This window comes from Salvelinus namaycush, chromosome 26 (assembly GCF_016432855.1).
Source record: "Salvelinus namaycush isolate Seneca chromosome 26, SaNama_1.0, whole genome shotgun sequence".
NCBI classification, from domain to species: Eukaryota; Metazoa; Chordata; class Actinopteri; order Salmoniformes; family Salmonidae; genus Salvelinus; species Salvelinus namaycush.
Genome location: NC_052332.1, coordinates 25782037 through 25799884, shown reverse-complemented (window position 1 = coordinate 25799884; position 17848 = coordinate 25782037). Strand labels below are relative to the sequence as shown.

Sequence of the window (17848 nt, the reverse complement as noted above, 5' to 3'; positions counted from 1 at the left end):
CCTAACTGAGTGTCTCCATGGCAACCAGATGAGTTTGTTTTGAGGCTTCATTCAACCATTTTTCTACGGCTGGCCATGCTTTCCACCTGGCTACCCTTACCCCGGTCAACAGCTCTGCAACCCCACAGCATCTTGCCCAAGCCTCCTCCATTTCTCCTTCACCCAAATCCAGATAGCTGATGTTCCGAAAGAGCTGCAAATTCTGGACCCCTACAAATCAGCAGGGCTACACAATCTGGACCCTCTTTCTCTAAAATTATCCGCCGCAATTATTGCAACCCCTATTACTAGCCTGTTCAACCTCTCTTTCGTATCGTCCGAGATCCCTAAAGATAGGAAAGCTGCCGCGGTCATCCCCTCTTCAAAGGGGGAGACACTCTAGACCCAAACTGTTACAGACCTATATCTATCATACCCTGCCTCTCTAAAGTCTTCGAAAGACAAGGTAACAAACAGATCACCGACCATTTCGAAACCAACTGTACCTTCTCCGCTATGCAATCTGGTTTCCGAGCGGGTCATGGGTGCACCTCAGCCACGCTCAAGGTCCTAAACGATATCATAACCGCCATCGATAAACGACAATACTGTGCAGCCGTCTTCATCGACCTGGCCAAGGCTTTCGACTCTGTCAATCACCGCATTCTTATCGACAGACTCAACAGCCTTGGTTTCTCAAATGACTGCCTCGCCTGGTTCACCAACTACTTCTCAGACAGAGTTCAGTGTGTCAAGTCGGAGGGCCTGTTGTCCGGACCTCTGGCAGTCTATGGGGGTGCCACAGGGTTCAATTCTCGGGCCGACTCTTTTCTCTGTATACATCTATGATGTCGCTCTTGCTGCTGGTGATTCTCTGATCCATCTCTATGCAGAGGACACCATTCTGTATTCTTCTGGCCCTTCTTTGGACACTGTGTTAACAACCCTCCAGACGAGCTTCAATGCCATACAACACTCCTTCAGTGGCCTCCAACTGCTCTTAAATGCAAGTAAAACTAAATGCATGCTCTTCAACCGATCGTTGTCCGCACCCGACCGCCCGTCTGGCATCACTACTCTGGACAGTTTCTGACTTAGAATATGTGGACAACTACAAATACCTAGGTGTCTGGTTAGACTGTAAACTCTACTTCCAGACTCACATTAAGCATCTCCAATACAAAATGATATATCGAATCGGCTTCCTATATCGCAACAAAGCATCCTTCACTCATATTGCCTAGCATACCCTCGTAAAACTGACTATCCTCCCCATCCCTGTCTTCGGCGATGTCATTTACAAAATAGCCTCCAACACTCTACTCAGCAAATTGGATGTAGTCTATCACAGTGCCATCTATTTTGTCACCAAAACCCCATGTACTACCCACCACTGCGACCTGTATGCTCTCGTTTCATATTCGTCTCCAAACCCACTGGCTCCAGGTCATCTATAAGTCTTTGCTAGGTAAAACTCCGCCTTATCTCAGCTCACTGGTCACCATAGCAGCACCCACCCATAGCACGTGCTCCAGCAGGTATATTTCACTTGTCATTCCCAAAGCCAACTCCTTCTTTGGCCGCCTTTCCTTCCAGTTCTCTGCTGCCAATGACTGGAACGAATTGCAAAAATCACTGAAGCTGGAGTCATATCTCCCTCACTAACTTTAAGCGTCAGCTGTCAAAGCAGCTTACCAATCATTGCACCTGTACACAGCCCACCCAACTACCTCATCCCCATGTTGTCATTTATTTTTTTGCTCCTTTGCACCCCAGTATCTACTTGCACATTCATCTTCTGCACATCTATCACTCCAGTGTTCAATTGCTGAATTGTAATTATTTTGCCACCATGGCCTTACCTCCCTAATCTTACTACATTTGCACAGACTGTATATAGATTTTTCTATTGTGTTATTGACTGTATGTTTGTTAATCCCATGTGGTTAAATACCTGGTTAAATAAAGGTGAAACATAAAATAAATAAAAAAATTCAAGCACAGAAACATTAAGGCTCTCCTCTATGTCACTTTCTGGAGCACCCTGTTGCGGAAACAGTGAGAGACAACACAATCAAAGACAACACCATCACAGTTAGTGTAAACATAAGCCATCAGTTCAATGCGACAATCCCATGTAGGCTCTTAAACATTACATAGGCTAAGCTCTAGCAGTGGACACAAAACACCCCCAGCGTTGTATTTGTATCCCTAAAGAACAATATCATGTCTCTAATGACTGAGCAGCATAGCACAGGCGCTATGGAAACAGCCCTAGAAATAAGGTGAGCTGGGGTGTACGGTGTATATATCAATCCATAGCTTTCGCTACATTCCCGTTTTCTGTCAGCCCTGGTGGCCTGAGCCGGTCTCTTGGTGGGGATGGCCATTATCTCACAAGGAAACTGTAGTCTGGACTGGACTCTAGTCTCCAAGGCCCTCTGGCTAGCATAGAAACAGAAGCCTGGCCTGACAAACCAAAATACCATTTGGCAATCTGCTATCTCATTAAGAGGAGAAAGGTGCATCCATCCACTTAAGTACTCTGTGAGTCAATTACATAGTACGCAATCAATATCAATTATGTGAATCTGTTACATAAAAGGTTGACCCACAGAACCAACAGGCTACATCTTTCTGGCAAGGAAACACGTCATTGGAGAAGAAAGAAATCCAGCAGAGCCAGTTTCAAGTTAACAGTAAACTTCAGACTTTTCCTACAATAGATACAAATGCCAGCAGCATACCACCCTGCATACCACTACTGGCTTGCTTCTGAAGCTAAGCAGGGTTGGTTCTGGTCAGTTCCTGGATGGGAGACCAGATGCTGCTGGAAGTGGTGTTGGAGGGCCAGTAGGAGGCACTCCTCTGGTCTAAAAACAATAATATCCCAATGCCCCAGGGCAGTGATTGGGGACATTGCCCTGTGTAGGGTGCTGTCTTTCGGATGGGACGTTAAACGGGTGTCCTGACTCTCTGAGGTCATTAAAGATCCCATGGCACTTATCGTAAGAGTAGGGGTGTTAACCCCGGTGTCCTGGCTAAATTCCCAATCTGGCTCTCAAACCATCATGGTCACCTAATAATCCCCAGTTTACAATTGGCTCATTCATCCCCCTCCTCTCCCCTGTAACTATTCCCCAGGTCGTTGCTGCAAATGAGAATGTGTTCTCAGTCAACTTACCTGGTAAAATAATGGATAAAAAAATAAAATAAAAAAATAAAAATGTTGCCATGAAAATGCCATGCCCTAGCACTTAAACCGATTACCTCAGCTGGATCACACAGTGTCCTGTTCATTGTTTTAGGACTTCTAGTTTGACATATGATTTACATACAGGAGTAACAGGTGCTAACACATTGTGTTTCATGAACAGTACTACAGAACCAAGCATTTACACTCAGAAACATCCTTGAGACAGATGTGGGAAAATATCATAAAAATTGCATACACAGATGCGCACACACAGGAGTAAGCCTAGAGCTAAAAACAGCACAGCCTACATACGGAACACTGAAAAGAGGAAATTAAATGAGTAACCATGAGGAAGTGAATAGCTGTGAGAACAGGTAAGCTAACTTTCCCGAAACAACAACCCACCTGGCAGGCAACAACGGGGACAAAACATTCCTGGAAATCCCCGACTGTGGCCTGCTCTCACATATTACTGTCTGAACATCATAAACCTGAACTGTAGCTACATAGCATTAGCACCAGAGGCAGACTAGCTGCCCTGCTCTCACCTGTCTGAGTGTAAGAGTACTCAGGTGGTTGCGTCTGCTGCATAATTCCAAAAGACAGTCAGCCTTAATCAAATAAAGGTGTTAGTGGCTGAGCATGGAGGATATACTGTACTGTTACAATAAGTCTGTTGAGCTCAGAGCCATAGACCCTCCCTTCATCGTTCCTCTCTGATCATCATTGAAAAAAAACAAACCTGATGTTACCTGATTCTATGTTGACACTGTATGAAAATGTGACACTTGAAACTTACAGAGCCTCCAGACAGACTACTGGTATTCTATCCGCCACACACAGCAAGTATGTTGTGGCTTATACGACATACACTACATGACCAAAAGTATGTGGACACCTGCTTGTTGAACATCTCATTCCAAAATTATGGGCATTAATATGGAGTTGGTCCCCACTTTGCTGCTATAACAGCCTCCACTCTTCTGGGAAGGCTCTCCACTAGATGTTGGACCTGCGGGGACTTGCTTCAATTCAGCCACAAGAGCATTAGTGAGGTCGGGCACTGATGTTGGGCGATTAGGCCTGGTTCGCAGTCGGCGTTCCAATTCCTCCCAAAGGTGTTCGATGGGATTAAGGTCAGGACTCTGTACATCCCAGTCAAGTTCTTCCACACCGATCTCGAAAAAACATTTCTGTGTGGACTTCGCTTTATGCACGGGGGCTTTGTCATGCTGAAACAGGAAAGCGCCTTCCCCAAACTGTCGCCACAAAGTTTGAAGCACAGAATCGTCTAGAATGTCATTGTATGCTGTAGGGTTAAGATTTCCCTTCACTGGAACTAAGGGGCCTAGCCCGAACCATGAAAAACAGCCCCAGACCATTATTCCTCCTCCACTAAACTTTAAAGTTGGCACTATGCATTGGGGCAGGAAGCATTCTCCCGGCATCCGCCAAACCCAGATTCATCCATAGGACTGCCAGATAGTTAAGCATGATTCATCACTCCAGAGTACACATTTCCACTGCTCCAGAGTCCAATGGTGGCAAGCTTTACACCACTCCAGCTGACGCTTGGCATTACGCATGGTGATCATAGGCTTGTGTGCGGCTGCTCGGCCATGGAAAACCATTTCAGGAAGCTCCCGACGAACAGTTCTTGTGCTGACGTTGCTTCCAGCGGCAGTTTGGAACTCGGTAGTGAGTGTTGCAACTGAGGACAGACGATTTTTACGCATTATACGCTTCTGCACTCAGCAATCCTGTTCTGTGAACTTGTGTGGCCTACCACTTCGTATTAAAAATGTGTGTAACTGTCCTGTCGATCAGTGTATCAGTGTTCCGTTACTTGTCGTGTTTTGTGGACGTCAGGAAGAGTAGCTGCTGCAAAATTATTTGGGGATCCAAATAAACAAAGACTGAGTGCATAGGACAGGAATAGAGAGGTCTAAGAAGTGTGTGGTTACTGGTCACTTACAACATGAAGTCCTGCTCCCAGCATGGCTGGTCCCCTCGCACGGTGATGGAGGTGCTTTTGACATTCTGCACCTTCAGCGTCACATAGCTATTGAACTTACCTGCAACACAGAATGGAGGGAAAAGAGGTGAAAAGCCTGCATATAATGACATGAAGTAATGGTGGGAAGAGGTACTGATATATAATATTCGTAATAAACTCGGTAGTGAGTTCCACATAAGCGAGTTCCACTTATGCTCACCACATTACAAAGATAGATTGTCATGTTGAGAGGAAATAAGAGAGTAGATTACTGTGTACACGTAGGAGACCAAGTCTCCATATTACTTTGTCTTTATAGGACATGAGCAGTAATCTGCACGACATCAAATGATTTGCCAGATGGAGAGTTTCTGTGTACAGGTAAGAAAGACAATTGTGGTGGCAGACGTAGCAATGATGGGATAGTAACAGTAATGCTAGATTGGCCAACTGCTTCAATTTGGCTTTGTGTGACTGAAGGACAGTCGGCGACGTAGGTGAGAGTGAAAGCAGATAAGTCAGTTTCCCCATCCCTTCCCCCCACCGCCCTGCACCCAGACCAATTCACTGACCCTGGTAATCTCACTACAGAGGAGTGCCACACAGCCAGGCAGGCAGCAGATATAGCCTAGCCATCCATCCTCTCTCCTGGCTGATGTGATTCACTCACTGCAGAGCAGCCACCCTAATATAGCTCTGGGCATGATCACCATTTCACCTCTGACACTGAGACATAGGCCAGTACAGTAGGACTACGTGACGCAGAGACAGGCGAGACCAGCTTCTACAGCAGAAAAGGTATGTCATCTCTCATACCATCAATTTAAAGACCAAGGTTAAAAGGCCTTGTTTGATTTATAAACATTTTTAAAAGTCACTGTGAAGCAGGTAGTGGCAAATCATTTCATATTTATTGTAGGGGCAGATGTGGCACCACAGGTCACAAAGAGGTGGGGCAAACTTCTTTCTCCTGATCATGACCAGTTAAAACTGCTCTCTTGTTGTCCCATTATGTCTTTTTTTTGTTGCCTAACTGCAAAGATTTCCAGTAGCCTAACATAGCTAGACTGGGGTGTCGCAAAATCTATCGTTTTTTTCCTGCTACAATGGAAGCGTACATTTTGGTCAGGGTGAGCACAGAGCAAGTCACTTTATCCTATTGCTCTCATGGCAGAAGTCCATCTAGCACGTTGGGGGTGATGAAACAACAGAACTCCATTCATTTTCAATAAGGGGAAGCGAAGTGGGCGGGGGACCGTTGGTTGATGCGAGCATGGACGAGGGAACATGAACAGGGTGGGACCAAAGTTGGGGAAAGCTGAACTTTTGTCGCGTGCGCTGTGGTGCTATTGACCAATCGAAGCTCATTCTAGTTTTAAGCCCCTACAGGATTGGCTGTAGATACCTAGCACTACCTATCTTGTTAAAACCGACATGAGGGTGAAGCTTGCGTGGCTATCCGTATAGTGGATCATTGCTGTCAGGCCTGCTGTTAAGCTTGAGTTGCACGTCGATATCTTGAAAACAGAATTTTAAGCTTGAACAGCGCAAGCCTCTGCTCCACGCCCAGGTTTCTGATTATTCTGGCATGAGACCAAGTCCATATTATGGCAAGAACAGCTCAAATAAGCAAAGAGAAACGACAGTCCATCATTACTTTAAGACATGAAGGTCAGTCAAACCGGAACATTTCAAGAACTTTGAAAGTTTCCTCAATTGCAGTCGCAAAAACCATCAAGCGCTATGATGAAACTGGCTCTCATGAGGAACGCCATAGGAATGGAAGACCCAAAGTTACCTCTGCTGCAGAGGATAAGTTCATTAGAATTATCAGCCTCAGAAATTGCAGCCAAAATAAATGCTTCACAGAGTTAAAGTAACAGACACATCTGAACATCAACTGTTCAGAGGAGACTGGGTGAGTCAGGCCTTCATGGTCGAATTGCTGCAACAACAAAAAACACTACTAAAGGACACCAATAAGAAGACACTTGCTTATGCCAAGAAACACGAGCAATGGACATTAGACCAGTGGAAATTAGTTCAAATTTGAGATTTTTGGTTCCAACCGCCGTATCTTTGTGAGACGCAGAGTAGGTGAACGGATGATCTCCGCATGTGTGGTTCCCAACGTGAAGCATGGAGGAGGTATGATGGTGCTTTGCTTGTGACACTGTCAGTGATTAATTTTGAATTCAAGGCACACTTAACCAGCATGGCTACCACAGCATTCTGCAGCGATACGCCATCCCAGCTGGTTTGCACTTAGTGGGAGTATCATTTGTTTTTCAACAGGGCAATGACCCAACATACCTCCAGGCTGTGTAAGGGCTATTTGACCAAGGAGAGTGATGGAGTGCTGCATCAGATGACCTGGCCTCCACAATCACCCGACCTCATCCCATTTGAGATGATTTGGAATAAGTTAGATGGATAGTGAAGGAAAATCAGTCAACAAGTGGTCAGCATATGTGGGAACTCCTTCAAGACTGTTGGAAAAGCATTCCAGGTGAAGCTGGTTGAGAGAATGCCAAGAGTGTGCAAAGCTGTCATCAAGGCAAAGGGTGGCTACTTTGAAGAATCTAAAATATATTTTTATTTTCTTTCACCCATTTTTGGTTACGACATGATTCTGTGTGTGTTATTTCATAGTTTTGATGTCTTCACTATTCTACAATGTGGAAAAATAAAGAAAAACCCTTGAATGAGTAGGTGTGTCCAAACTTTTGACTGGTACTGTATATTATTTAGTATATGTAAAGACAAGATTAAATCAAGAAATAGTCTGATGGGTGACAATATTAGCCTATCATTTGTGAATTATATATTATCACATGTGAATTATGCCCAGCATAAGAAACAATGCTTTTTTTGGCGACTTTTTCTAATCATAGTTGCACACCTCATGTAGCCTAGCCCATAGGCCTATATGTTTTAATAAGGTTTGTATCACAACTGAAGTGACCAAATAACTAATTAAAATTAAGCACATTAATCCACTTTACAAGGGGTGTAGAGCCTAACTGGCATACATTAGCAGCGCGTGAATTTCCAGTTTGGGGAAGATCATTTTCACCATAAAAATGCACCTTTATAATAAAAGCATTACATGCATAATTGCATTTGCGGTCACTTTTGATAATGGTGTTTTCCGTTAAAGGAACATTTGCGCTTATAGCCTACTACCACGTGCGCATTGCTGCACTTATAATGTGAAGAAATAGCCTATTAGTTTAACATTTTAAGCTAAACGTTCTGATCTGTTGCGTCAGCCACATTGCATAAAAGTTATTTTTTGATGCTACTCGTTGTATTAACTTGGGATCAATCACATCCCACAACTGTCCCAGACTATGTTTGGAATATTTATTTATTGCAGAGAATAGGTCGACTGTTGTACTATGAGGGATAGATTGACATAGGCTAGTGCTTTTGCTGTTCGTTAGGCCTACTCATCTTGTTGGCTGACGAAAAGTAAATGTGGACAGTTCTTCAATATGCACACAGTGGCGTCCCCGATGTGTCTGTCTTCACTTGTAGCCTGTTAGAAAGACCCTATCACCTGACAGAGCCATGTGAGTGAGGTGGTTCGAATTGCGCAGCACACTCAGGGAGAAGGGCACAATGCAGCACTCCAGGCCGCAAAAGGCCTGGATTTTTTTTAGGGTGCATTACAGCCACAAAGAGGATGCTGACGTGATATTCGAGGCATTATCAAGTGCTTGTCAAATTGTGAATTAGTGACTGATGTAGTGTGTACAGCCTGCGCAAAAAAACAGAGCTCATGCCTTTCAAGCAACTTTTTTTCAAACCATCATTAGTCTCATCATGCCGCCTTACAATGTATTAAAAATCAAAACATGTAGCCCAAGGTTTGTAGAACTAAAGTCGCATTAATAACTATAAATTAAGCATATAGGAGTACATATTTCTTTGTTGACCGGTCAACACTGAATCGCCGCATGTGAGCATTCCCTCAAATCATTTGGAGAAAATTTCAATTTTTTTCCAGCTTTGTTCAATTGTATTCTTCATACAAAAAGAATATAAAAAAAAAATAATGCCACAGAATTATGAGCAAATCTTGTCTGCTAAATTAACTATTGTAGCCCACAGCCATTTGGCATAGCCACGTCAGGACAACTCAGAGTATGCTATTCTTTTCTTCTGAAATAGACTACATTTTCTTCATATCATGCTTCTGTAGACCGGTCTAAATAATGGATTTATTGTGAAGGTGTAGGCTATATTACACTCAGTCAGCTGTACAAGGAAATAAGCAAACAGGAAACCACTCACCCAGAGGCTCCGCTCCTAGTGGCCGGAGACTTTAATGCAGGGAAACTTAAATCAGTTCTACCAAATTTCCATCAACATGTTAAATGTGCAACCAAAGGGAAAAAATTTCTAGATCACCTGTACTCCACACACAGAGACGCGTACAAAGCTCTCCTTCGCCCTCCATTTGGTAAATCCGACCACAACTCTATCCTCCTGGTTCCTGCTTACAAGCTAAAATTAAAGCAGGAAAGACCAGTGACTCGGTCTATAAAAAAGTGGTCAGATGAAGCAGGTGCTAAACTACAGGACTGTTTTGCTATCACAGACTGGAACATGTTCCGCGATTCTTCCGATGGCATTGAAAAGTTCACCACATCAGTCACTGGCTTTATCAATAAGTGCATCGAGGACGTCGTCCCCACAGTGACTGTACGTACATACCCCAACCAGAAGCCATGGATTACAGGCAACATTCCCACTGAACTAAAGGGTAGAGCTGCCGCTTTCAAGGTACGGGACTCTAACCCGGAAGCTGACAAGAAATCCTGCTATGCCCTGCGACGAACCATCAAACAGGCAAAGCGTCAATACAGGGCTAAGATTGAATCATACTACACTGGCTCCGACACTCGTCTTATGTGGCAGGGCTTGCAAACTATTACAGACTACAAAGGGAAGCACAGCCGCGAGCTGCCCAGTGACACGAGCCTACCAGACGAGCTAAATCACTTCTATGCTCGCTTCGAGGCAAGCAACACTGAGGCAGGCATGAGAGCATCAGCTGTTCCGGACGACTGTGTGACCACGCTCTCCGTAGCCGACGTGAGTAAGACCTTAAACAGGTCAACATACACAAGGCTGCGGGGCCAGACAGATTACCAGGACGTGCGCTCCGGGCATGTGCTAACCAACTGGCAGATGTCTTCACTGACATTTTCAACATGTCCCTGATTGAGTCTGTAATACCGACATGTTTCAAGCAGACCACCATAGTCCCTGTGCCCAAGAACAAAGGCAACCTGCCTAAATGACTACAGACCTGTAGCACTCACGTCCGTAGCCATGAAGTGCTTTGAAAGGCTGGTAATGGCTCACATCAACACCATTATCCCAGAAACCCTAGACCCACTCCAATTTGCATACCGCCCAAACAGATCCACAGATGATGCAATCTCTATTGCACTCCACACTGCCCTTTCTCACCTGGACAAAAGGAACACTTACGTGAGAATGCTATTCATTGACTACAGCTCAGCGTTCAACACCATAGTACCCTCAAAGCTCATCACTAAGCTAAGGATCCTGGGACTAAACACCTCCCTCTGCAACTGGATCCTGGACTTCCTGACGAGCCGCCCCCAGGTGGTGAGGGTAGGTAGGAACACATCTGCCACACTGATCCTCAACACTGGAGCCCCCCAGGGGTGCGTGCTCAGTCCCCTCCTGTACTCCCTGTTCACCCACGATTGCATGGCCAGACTCCAACACCATCATTAAGTTTGCTGACGACACAACAGTGGTAGGCCTGATCACCGACAACAACGAGACAGCCTATAGGGAGGAGGTCAGAGACCTGGCCAGGTGGTGCCAGAATAACAACCTGTCCCTCAACGTAACTAAGACTAAGTAGATGATTGTGGACTACAGGAAAAAAGGTGGACTGAGCACGCCCCCATTCTCATCGACGGGGCTGTAGTGGAGCAGGTTGAGAGCTTCAAGTTCCTTGGTGTCTCAACCCCATCTGATTGGCTGGGCCTTGCTCCCCAGTGGGTGAGCCTTGCTCCCCAGTGGGTGGGCCTATGCCACTCCCCCCAAGCCTACCCATGGCAGCACCCCTGCCCAGTCTTGTGAAATCCATAGATTAGGGCCTCATTTATTTAAATTCACTGATTTCCTTTTGAACTGTAACTCAGTAAAATCTTTGAAATTGTTGCATGTTGTGTTAATATTTTATTTTTTTTATTTATTTTTTATTTAACTAGGCAAGTCAGTTAATTAAGAACATTCTTATTTACAATGGCGGCCTACCAAAAGGCAAAAGACCTCCGGCGGGGACAGGGGCTGGGATTAAAATATTAAATAAATGTTCAGTATAGTTACAAGGATAAGTGGCTTATAATTTTTAAAATATGTGCATGCTTTTCTCATCTGAGAAAACAGTTGTTTCAAAGGGAGTGTGGGGGATTTCAAACCTCTTCCATGGTAGGATAATCCTGAACATCCTCCACCATCATTAAGTTTGCTTATGACACAGCAGTGGTAGGCCTGAACAGTGGTAGGCCTGATCACCGACAATGATGAGACAGCCTATAGGGAGGAGGTCAGAGACCTGGCTGTGTGGTGCCACATCACCAACAAACTAGAATGGTCCAAACACACCAAGACAGTCGTGAAGAGGGCACGACAAAACCTATTCCCCCTCAGGAAACTAAAAAGATTTGGCATGGGTCCTGAGATCCTCAAAAGGTTCTACAGCTGCAACATCGAGAGCATCCTGACTAGTTGCATCACTGCCTGGTACGGCAATTGCTCGGCCTTCGACTGCAAGGCACTAGAGGGTAGTGCCAGGAGCACCTACTGAGTGTATCAAGAACTGTAAAGCTGCAGAGTTTTGTTTATCAAGAATGGTTCACCACCCAAAGGACATCCAGAAAACTTGACAAAACATTGTGCATTGGAGTAAACATCGGCCAGTATCCCTGTGCAATGCTTTCGACACCTTGTAGAGTCCATGCCCGAAGGGCACAAGAGTGTGAAACGCAATATTAGGAAGGTGTTCTTAATGTTTTGTACACTCAGTATAGGTCTCCAGTGGGGACATCAGGTAAACAGCCAGGCATAGGGCTCTGGGTTGAGAAGAAACAGGTCTAATTAGAGTATCAGGAGGCCAGTCAGCAATACAGACATTACGACCATGATCTGGAGTGGAGACACTCCCCATCTCCCCCTTACTAATTAGATGCCCCATGCCTCGTCTTGGACCACACTTGCTGCTTCTCATGAATACAAGTTCAAAGATAAGAGGAGGAGGAGGAGGCCTGGATTAGATCAGAGCCACTTAGTGATTGTGGTCTCTCTCTGAAAGAGCTCTTCCACCTTGCAAAAAGGACTGAGAATATGACAGAGGGTTTCTTTCTGGTAAGAACACACACCCGCACATGCACGTACACAGAGAGCACGCTTGGATTGTCGTGTGGACCGACCATCAAACAGCAGTTGTCCAACTTTGAACATAAAATGATAGCAGACTTTGATCGGTACCCACACTCTGAAAGTAGACAGTAGATCTGTCCAGGTTACTGAGTCATACGAGCGACAGAACCTCTCGGTCTGTCGCTCCAACTCACCACACATGCCTTAGTCAAGTGTCTTCATTCATTATTGACACATCAGTTTTCCAATAAATTAGTCAGAAAAACACGGATGGTTGGAAGGCTGACATTTACAATTTGGACCTCTCATCAATGTTGTATGGCATAGAAGACATATTCCTCTGTCACAGGGCACATCTGGGTAGTTATGTTTTATGAATAGTGGTAGGTAAGTATTTGCAAGTAGCACTAACAATCAAATGTATGTGTATATTTGTATTCTGGGCCAATTCATGTCAAGCCCAACCAGTCAGTTTTTCCACTGCAAATTAATCTATCCAAGTCAAAATATTTAGCTGTAGTTGGGTTAAAATCGGACTCCGTAGTCTTGTGTATCCAAATGCAACACGGCCTGTGCGTCTCTGATGGCTCTTGCCAAGTCACTAACCGTTGCATCACCAGAGTAAGGCTATTGTACATGTGTCTATCTCGCACCGTCATGCAATTATTAAGAGACTAGAGACAATGAGCTAATCCTAAACAACTAGTGTTCTCGTATTAACTAATTGAGTCAAGTAAAAGCATGGATGTAAAGGTGGAACACAAAAGCATGTGATGTGTTTGCAAATTTAAATTAGGATTTACCAATACAAAATTATGAATGTAAAGTCAATCAAAGAGTTACTCTAAGTGAGGAATGCATTTACTCAAATCAACTAATAGGTTTATTAGTCCCGAATGAATTCAAACAATAGCAGTGTACATGGAATATATAATATTTAAAAAAAAACAGTAAATGTCTATCACAATAACACATTGTGATAGGAGTGAGGGCAAACAGTATAAGGAGTGAGGGCAAACAGTATAGGGATTTACCTATGTGGAGGGCGTGGGGATTTGGATTTTGCCAGCACTGATCTGAGCAGTAATGGCGTGTATTTATGGATGCCAAGGGAAGCCAGGCTTCCCCAAAATATTGGCAAAAAAAAAAAAATGTCTCTCTGTTTCCAAATTTTATTTCAATTTGCCTAGAAGCTGAATGTACTGTCTCTCACCGGAGAAAGGATCCGAGCAAACGAAACAGCACCCCTTTGTCTCTGTATGTGTAGCCCATCTATCTATCGACAGATCTATCTGATGCTGTCTGGTCAAAAAGTGTATGACATTGTTGCCGCCCGTAGCATTGAATGAAAGGGAAGCCAGCGGGCATTTGGCCGACCCTGATGAAAAAGTATAAAATAATATTCAAATCAGCATTGAGCTAAACTGAGTGAGCTCATATATGAATGGTTCAGGTGCACCCTAAAAAAATAAGTTTCACACCAATCACATCATATCAAGTGAAAAATGTAATTGACAGAAAAACTTGAATTGTTGCATCTTCCTGTGTTGTTGTTGTCCTCCGGTGGCTAGCTAGTTAACTAGCATTTTTTTATTTAGATAGGGGAGACACTGTGACCTAGGCCCCTTTTCCAATTGTGATTACACACACACAGAGAGAGAGAAATCAGAACCATGGAGAGCCAAATCATATTTAGCTTACATATATAGGACTAAATTGTTATTGGTATCTTTTAGTTGTCACTGTATTAGATTAAGCAGAGGTGATTTGATGAAGTTGAAATGGTGCTGGAGTAGTGGAGGCAGCTCCTGTTTGTTTGAGACTTGCAGTAACTCTTCGTGGTTCTAAATCAATAGTTGTTTAGTGGTCCGAAAATGTCAGAAACATGACCTTTCTTGGTCATGCTGTAGGTCATGTAACTGTTTGTTACATGCAATATGCTTTGTGGACTTCACCAGACAGAGGTTGCTCTCCGGTTTTGTGATGAAAGAAAGGTGTGGTTGAATTTATTCTGCCACTTCTTATTGTCTCGGCCTTAGGCCTATATACCAGTGTCAAGGCATATGAACTAACAGGTTATAGAGCAAACAACGCAATTATCAAAACACATAGGTTGTAATATGCCGTTAGCTTCCCTAGTGATTTTACCCAGACACGACTACTGCTGAGCAGCTCACCTGCAGCACATGGGCTAGAGCTAGGCGGGAAGCAGGGACAGAAAGCCCCACTGGATTACGCTAATACAAAAATCAACCAACCACTGCCCTGACTGATTGCCCTACAAGAGAAATAGGTCAACTGTGAAGGTTTTTTAAAGGTTAACACACAGTCCTAGTTTAGGTCAGCATTCGAGGACATAACTCCTAAATAAAGAGGTAGTTTAAGGACTTACCTGGAGATCCTTGGAGTTTGGCTTTCTTTACTGAAATAGAAAGAGAAAACAACTGTTAGAAACAAAGACATAAAACTGTGTTTTTAATAAAACCGAGACAGCAAGTCGTTATGCCTGCTCATGATTTACTTCAAGGATATCACATGGACTCTGATAAGGCTGATTGCTGTAGGCTAGCCCTACATTGTGTACAATTAATGTGATCGGGTGTTCACTTCATGTCACTTCGGTGTCCCCCTAAGAAGCCACAGTCAGAGCCAGGATATCCGTCATGCTGAGAGTGTAACCGGATCAGTGAATCACGGACCAGAAAGAAGTCACACGGACACCAATCAGCCACGTGTTATCAACCACAACGACAGAAGAACAAGGGCACATGACATTTGTCAGTGAGGTCTGACAGATTCATTGATATTCAGACCGACATATGAGGGACATGTTGATGAAGCATGGAGTAGGAATGTGTTAGACGTGGCCAGACGTGTCTGAGTGAGCATCAGCATCACAATATTCTCTCAACCTATCAGCAGAAAACACCAGCCTCTCACATTTTTGAAAAGCACCAAATACTAACAAAAGAAAGTGGCATGGGGGATAGAATCCACCACTGTTAATAATTGACAACGTTTACATGCACACAGTATACCAGATAAGGTCTTACACGGAATAAGCTGTTTACATGCAACTTTTAAATCCCGCTCACGAATAGCCCTGTATCCATGAATACACCGAATACTCCTTATTGAAGTTCATATGGGTTAAATGGAATAGTAACTGAAGTCAGTATACTGACTGTAGGCCTATAACCTCTCATATGTAACATAATATTAACTCCTGCTGAATTAGGCATTTCTTGCAGTAAAATGATACAAGTGTGCGTGTAATGTGTCATCTTTGACACTTATACAAGAAGACAGTATTTCAACCACATAAAATATGCACCCAAGACAAACTGTAGTCTATTCATTAACATTCATTCTAAAACATTCATTCAGAAGTTATGACAGAAGAGAAGCTGCATGTACAGCACATTTGGAAAGTATTCAGACCCCTTGACTTTATGCACATTGTTACATTACAGCCTCATTCTAAAATGGATTCAATAAATCATTTTCCTAATCAATCTACATACAATGACCCATAATGAAAAAGCAAAAACAGGTTAAGAAATGTATGCACATTTATTAAAAATAAAAAACAGAAATACCTTATTTACATAAGTATTCAGACCCTTTGCTATGAGACTCGAAATTGAACTCGGGTGCATCCTGTTTCCTACTTGATATAAGTCCTTCTGTCATAAATTAAATTGATTGGACATGTTTTGGAAAGGCACACACCTGTCTATATAAAGGTCCAACAGTTGACAGTGCATGTCAGATGAAAAACCAAGCCATGAGGTTGAAGGAATTGTCCTTAGAGCAACGAGACAGGATTGAGTCGAGGCACAGATCTGGGGAAGGCTACCAAAACATGTCTGCAGAATTGAAGGTCGCCAAGAACACAGTGGCCTCGATCATTCTTAAATGGAAGAACTTTGGAACCATCGAGACTCTTCCTAGAACTGACTGGCCGCCCGGCTAAACTGGGCAGTAAGGGGAGAAGGGCCTTGGTCAGGGAGGTGACCAAGAACCCGATGGTCACTCTGACAGAGCTCCAGAGTTCCTCTGTGGAAATGGGAGAACCTTCCAGAAGGACAACAATCTCTGCAGCACTCAACCAATCAGGTATTTTTTATTTGTATTTATTTAACGAGGCAAGTAAGGCCTTTATTGGTGGAGTGGCCAGATGGAAGCCACTCCTCAGTAAAAGGTACATGACAGCCCGCTTGGAGTTTGCCAAAAGGCACCAAAATGACTCTGACCATGAAAAACAAGATTCTCTGGTCTGATTAAACCAAGATTGAACTCTTTGGCCTGAATGCCAAGCATCACGTCTGGAGGAAACGTACAGCAAAGTACAGAGAGATCCTTGATGAAAACCTGCTCCAGAGCGCTCAGGATCTCAGACTGGGGTGAAGGTTTGTATTTGCTATGGATCCCCATCAGCTGCTGCCAATCGGGATCTTCCTAAGGTCCGACAAAATTAAGGTAGTTACAAATATATTGTACGTTTAAAAAAATATATTGTATAACAGATTTCACAACACACCAAGTGTGTGCCCTCAGGCCCCTACTCCACATATCTACAACACAAAATCCATGTGTAAGTGTGTGTTATCATGTGTGTGTATGCATGTGTCTGCACCTATGTTTATATTGCTTCACAGTACCCGCTGTTCCATAAGGTGTATTTTTATCAGTTTTTAAATCTGATTCTACTGCTTGCATCCGTTTCCTGATATGGAATAGAGTTCCATGTAGTCATGGCTCTATGTAGTACTGTGAGCCTCCCATAGTCTGTTCTGGACTTGGGGACTGTGAGGGGACCTATGGTGGCATGTCTTGTGGGGTATGCATGGGTGTGTGAGCTGTGTGCTAGTCGTTTAAACAGTCACCTCGGTGCTTTCAACATGTCTATACCTCTCACAAATACAAGTAGTGATGAAGTCAATCTTTCTTCCACTTTGAGCCAGGAGAGATTGACATGCATAATAATGTTTGCTCTCTGTGTACATCCAAGGGCCAGACGTGTTTCCCTGTTCTGAGCCAATTGCAATTTTCCCTCTTTGTGGCACCTGACCACATGACTGAAGAGTAACCCAGGTGCGACAAAACTAGAGCCTGTAGGACCTGCCTTCTTGATAGTGCTGTTAAGAAGGTAGAGTAGCACTTTATTATGGACAGACTTATCCCCGTCTTCGCTTCTGTTGTATCATTATGTTTTGACCATGACAGTTTACAAATCAAGG

At 43.8% G+C, this 17848-nt stretch overlaps 1 protein-coding gene across 1 annotated transcript in view; it reads right to left on the bottom strand.

Annotated features, from left to right (window-relative positions):
* LOC120021294 (protein unc-13 homolog B-like) overlaps positions 1-17848 on the bottom strand; it is a 111824-nt gene that overhangs the window by 75602 nt on the left and 18374 nt on the right. Inside the window, exons 2-3 of the mRNA XM_038964991.1 lie at positions 14998-15027; positions 5151-5250 (exon numbers count right to left, since the gene is read on the bottom strand). Of these exons, the coding sequence (XP_038820919.1) occupies positions 5151-5250; positions 14998-15027 (130 nt within the window). The remainder of the gene's footprint in view (positions 1-5150; positions 5251-14997; positions 15028-17848) is intronic.